Below are 5657 nucleotides of genomic sequence, written 5' to 3' on the forward strand. Positions count from 1 at the left end.
TTTCTAATAGTGATTTTGCATTTCTTTACTGTCATGACCGTATTAACGGTAAGTATGGGATAGTATACATAATATCAGGATAATCATTAAAATTTGTTTTTTAAACATTTTTTTTTTTTATTATTTTTAAATATAAATTATTTATTTTTATATTTTTTTTTAATGGTAAATTATATTTTAATCTATTTTTATTATTTTTATACTTTAATTGGGTTTTGCTTAACATATATATTTTGTAATTAAATTAATATTTTTGATTTGGATAAAAAGATTTTTATTTCATTATAATATATTAAAATATAATTTTATAAAAAATGTATTTTAAATAAATAAATTATAAATTTATTATAAAAATATTTAATTTCTAATATATAATTATTTTATGATTATATATGTATTCGGATATGAACCATATATATAATTTAAATAATAATTTATAAAAAAAAATATTATTTAGCGGTACAATCATATAATTTTAAAAAGAACTATCTAAAAACTAAAAAAAATAAAGAATTTATGTTTAATAATTTTGTAATTTATTAAAAAAATCAATTATAAGTTTCTTATTTTCTTAATAAAAAGTTTTTAAAGCAATCTTTCATATTGTTTCAAAATAATATATAAAGGAAATTTTATTATAAATAAAATAAATTTATTTAAAGATTATATTAAATATGAATTTTCAGTATATTTTATGGGTAATATTCTGATTGCGATAAGTATATTAAATAAGGGATTCTCATAAAATATTGAAATGATTGTTTATTTTAAACTTTTTTCTAGAAAAAATTATATAAAATATTACGAATTTTATACAATTAAATAAATTAATATATAATATATACTATTTTATTAAAATATGATAATATTGATTTATTTATCTTTAAAATAATATTAAAATATTATAATAATAAATATAAATTAAAATTTTATTTTATTTATCAAATTTTTCTTATACTTTAAAGTTTTATTAAAAATAAAATTTATAATTTTAATATGGAAGGTTTTTCTAAAAATAAATCATATTAGTTTATAAATAGATATAAAGATATTATTTACTTAATAAAATAGAATTAAATTTTTTTTAAAAAAATTTGGACCTAAAGTTTTTATTTAAAAAAAAAATATCAATTTTAGGAAATTTAACTAAAATAATAAAAATTCTTAAAGAAATAAAGTTTTATTGTAAAATGCGTATCACTTTATTATCTATATTTAATATTAAAAATTAATAAAAAATATATATTCTTTGTAAAAATAATAAATTTTTATATTTTATTAAAAAAATCAATTATTTCATATATAAGAGTAATTTTTAAACATTAATTTATAAAATTATAAAAAGATTTTAGATGTTAAAAAAGCAGTTTATTATACTCTGTTTTTTTAAAATAAAAATTAAATTTATAGATATCTAATAAGGTTTTCAGGAATTAGAATCTATAATAAGTAATGTAAAATTTAATAAAAAGTCGTTTTAAAATCATTTTCAAAAATTAAAAAAATTAAACAATTTAATTAGAAATAAAATTTAATTTAATATTTAAAAAGTAGTACTTTTTAAAAATATTATAAAATAAATGAATAAAACGATTTTCGCAATATAAAGAATTACATTTTTATTATGTAAAATAAAAAAATATATATAAATAAAAAATCGATTTATAAATATTAATAAAAATTTAAATATATATATATATATATATATATATATCTTTATATTTAAATAATTATAAATAATTTAATAATTTATTTATATTATAAGTAAGTTTATATCATTGTAAAAAAAATTTATTAATTTAATTTATTATATTTTATTTTTAAAATAAATAAATAATCTTTTAGATTTAAGTTTTTATGAAATAATATATCTTCTATAATTTTTAAAATTATATATATTTTATTATAAAAAAAAAATTAATAATTAAGATATTATATTAAGATATTTTTTTTTATTTATTTTGAAATAAAAATATTTTTTATAAATTATTATAATTTTTTTTTTTATATATGAGAGAAAATATTTTATTATTATGGCTTATATATTGATATTATTATTATTATTATTATTATTATTATTAATATTATTATTACTATTAATTTTATTATTAATAATAATTTTTCATTATTTTTTATTTTTTTATTTTTATTTTTATTTCTAATTCTTTAATTTTTTTTTTTTTTGAATATTTTTTTAATTTTACACTTATATTATAATTTTTTTTATTCCTATATATAATTATTTTCCATTTTTTTTATATTTTATTAATTTTAATACTATATTCATTTTTATTTTTTTATAAATTAAATTTATTTAATAAATATTAATATCTAATATATTATGTTTATTTTTCTTTATTTTTTAAATAAATATATTATCTTAAAAAATTTAAATTAATATTTTTTTGTACAAATTTATATAAATATTTAAATTTTAAGAAATTATGAATATATTAATAAAGTATATATATATATTTATAAATAATTATATATATATATATATATTTATATATATATATATATTTAATTTTTGTATTTATTTTTGCCATTATTTATTTTTTTATAATTTTAACTGTAGATAAACTTATTTATATACTTTTTTATTTTTTATAAAAAAATAACTATATTTTTTTTAATAAGTATAGTATTAAAATTTGTTTTTTATAATAGAAATTGAAAATTATTTAAAAAAAAAATATTAATAATCATTAAAACAATTATTTTAATAAATTTATAATATAAACCTTTTTATAAATACAAATAACTATCATAAAATTATTTTAAATATCTTTTTTAAACCCTGTTTTATTAAAAAAAATTTTATCTTTTATTTATTTTTAATTATATCATTTTTAATAAAAATTAAATTATAATTGCGAAAAGATAATATATAGTTTATAAAAATGTTCTTATTTATTTTTAAATATTTTTTTTTTTTTAATTTTCGAAATAATATGTAAGTTGCTTAAAAATCGCTTTATTTAGGGTGGTATGCCAACTTATAATTGATTTTTTTACTAAATTATTAAAAGTTATAATTTATACAAAAAATAGTAAATTTTTATTGTTTAGTTTCATCATTTTCTAATTATATTTTTGCATTAATTATGTATTTTATAACCAAATTTTATATCTTTTATAAATTATTATTATTTAAATTCTATCTCGTCTAAATTTAAAGCCATAATTTATATTTTAAATTTTTAAAGGTCAAAATTTTATAAAATAATATTTAACTACCATTAAAAATTCTTAAGACACTATAATATTTGATTTAAAGCAAAGATTAATATATTTATTTTATATAATACTTAAAATATAGTTTAAATTTAAATTAAAAAAAAAAAAAATAGTTAAAACTAAAAATTTTCAAGTAAAACAAATATTTAAAAAAAATTAGTTTAAAAAATTTTCATAATTATAATAATATATATAAATCTTAAAATAAAAGATATAATGGATATATATATCATAAAAAAGTGATGAAAAAAATTAATATAATATAAATAATGCATAATAAGACATTATTTTATAGTTTCTAAAAATAACTCAAATATTTAATTAAATAAATGTATATTTAATTAATATAAATTTTAATGTTTAAAATAATTTAAAAAAAATTATTAAATAAAATAAAAATGTATTTATTATATAAAAATTAAATTTTAAATAAAAATAAAAAATTACTAAATATATATTTTTATTTAAATTTAAAAATAAAACTTTATAATGATCACATTAAAATTGAAATAATATAATCAGATATTTTATTTATTATTAAAAATAATATATAAAATAAAAAAAATATAATAATAATAATAAAAAAAATATTTAATATTAAATAAATAAATTTAGAAATTTTAGAGGAATATTTATATTTATATAATATATTTATATTTATATTTATATTTATATTTATTTTTATATAAAGAAAATAGAATTATCAAAGATATTACGAATTCGGTATTTAAGTATTCTTTATTATGAAATTATGAATTAAAATTAAGTTTTACTGATAATGCTTTTTCTATATTTACAATTGCTGCTTATAAAGACACAGGCTTTTATGCTGAAGTAAATGAGAATATGGTTGAGAAAATATTCTGTGGTAAAGGAAAAGGTGGCGATTTCTTAGAAAACACTTGCTAAAGTACAATTTAATACGATGAATATTTTCAATTAGTTGATAAAGAGTAATGTTCATTTGATTATGAAAGAATTGGTATTCTATATTCTAAGAAATAAAAAATGTAATATTGTATTAGGCTTTTATAATGATAGATTGTGCACAAATCCGAATATTGTAAGTGATTAAGATGTAAGAGAAAAAGAATACGGATAAATTATCTAATTATTCAACTCAAAGTAAATGCTTCAAATCTACAGCTACAAAGTCCTCATCTACGAATTAGTATCCAGATGTATTCAGATGCCATTAATTCTAATGTTCCTCAGATGCATCTCAAATAACTGTTATTTTCCCTGAGATTGATTTATAAGTTGCATATAGAAAAGGGGAATAAAATATGTAAAAGAATATCGATACAAATGGCGAAAAAGCTAATGGTTAAATCACATGCCCTTAAGATTATGAAAGATTTTGTAATTATATTATTATATATCCAAATTTTTGTTCCTAAAAAGGAGTTTGTGTAAACGGTCAATGCATCTGCTAAGACAGATTTGGAGGAGTTGATTGCTCCATAAAATGCTCCGGAGTAGTCGATAATTATAATTGTTCAAAAGGCTAATGTCCTTAAAATAAATTCTTGAACACAGATAATACTTGTAAATCAGATTGTCCTTCAGGTTCATTCGATGATGCTGGAAAATGTGAATCATGTGATAACAATTGTTCTAGATGTAAAGGACCATCAGCTAATGAGTGTACTAGATGTTAGTTTATAACATTATTAGAAGAAAACAATTTATAAATGAATGAATTAAAAACAAGGATATTTTCCTAATTTAGATTCGGGTGTTAGCAAATATCTTTTATCAAATATTTGTGAAAGAAATTTCAAAATTTGTTCAAAAAATAATTAAAATTTATGAATTAATTGCAAGGAAGGTTTTTAATATAATGATGAAAATATGTAGTGTTTAAGTGAATGAAATTATTGTAATGATTTTTTTTTAAAAAAAAAATTCTAGTTATTATTATAAATAAATAAAAATATATAAATATATAAATATATATATATAAATATATATATATATATTTTTATATATAATTTAATATTTTTATATTTTTTTTATTAAATAATTATTCGTTTCTTTTATATTTTTTTTTTATTTATTACAACGTATATTCTATTTTAAATTATCTATTATTTAATAAAAATTTGAATTTTAAATTTAAAATTTTTAATATTTTTAAATAAATTTTTTGAAAAATATAATATTATTATAATTTATTTTTTTATATAAATTTATTTTGTCAAAATAATAAATTTCGATTTTGTTTTTAAATTAATAATGTTTATAATTTAATTTTAATTTTAAAAGAAAATATTTTTTATCTCATTTAATATTTTATATTTTATAAATATGTTTTTTTATCTAATATCAAATCTATAGTTATTGAAAAATTATTAATTTCTTATTGATTAGAATTAAACTACAAATACTACTAATATTTATAAACTTTTTGAATT

General features: G+C 12.9%; 1 protein-coding gene across 1 annotated transcript, besides 18 other annotated features; it reads left to right on the top strand. All coding sequences in view use genetic code 6, as the record gives it.

Moving 5' to 3' along the window:
- The first annotated feature begins 112 nt into the window (after positions 1–112).
- Positions 113–174: a microsatellite.
- A 1512-nt stretch (positions 175–1686) lies between these two features.
- Positions 1687–1714: a microsatellite.
- A 335-nt stretch (positions 1715–2049) lies between these two features.
- Positions 2050–2111: a microsatellite.
- Positions 2050–2122: a microsatellite.
- Positions 2123–2125: 3 nt separating this feature from the next.
- Positions 2126–2203: a microsatellite.
- A 259-nt stretch (positions 2204–2462) lies between these two features.
- Positions 2463–2523: a microsatellite.
- A 1030-nt stretch (positions 2524–3553) lies between these two features.
- Positions 3554–3592: a microsatellite.
- A 186-nt stretch (positions 3593–3778) lies between these two features.
- Positions 3779–3823: a microsatellite.
- Positions 3780–3831: a microsatellite.
- Positions 3780–3846: a microsatellite.
- Positions 3847–3868: 22 nt separating this feature from the next.
- Positions 3869–3927: a microsatellite.
- Positions 3928–4316: 389 nt separating this feature from the next.
- Positions 4317–4896, top strand: IMG5_158320 (leishmanolysin family protein, putative; the record flags this gene model as incomplete). The annotated part of the gene is made up of 1 exon (XM_004030519.1): positions 4317–4896. A coding segment is annotated over one exon (580 nt), but the record flags the coding sequence as incomplete, so codon positions are not given.
- A 265-nt stretch (positions 4897–5161) lies between these two features.
- Positions 5162–5219: a microsatellite.
- Positions 5167–5213: a microsatellite.
- Positions 5167–5221: a microsatellite.
- Positions 5177–5233: a microsatellite.
- Positions 5179–5234: a microsatellite.
- Positions 5186–5250: a microsatellite.
- Positions 5193–5250: a microsatellite.
- Positions 5251–5657: the final 407 nt, after the last annotated feature.

This window comes from Ichthyophthirius multifiliis, assembly GCF_000220395.1.
Source record: "Ichthyophthirius multifiliis unplaced genomic scaffold scaff_1120509251200, whole genome shotgun sequence".
In the NCBI taxonomy this organism is placed as follows: Eukaryota; Ciliophora; class Oligohymenophorea; order Hymenostomatida; genus Ichthyophthirius; species Ichthyophthirius multifiliis.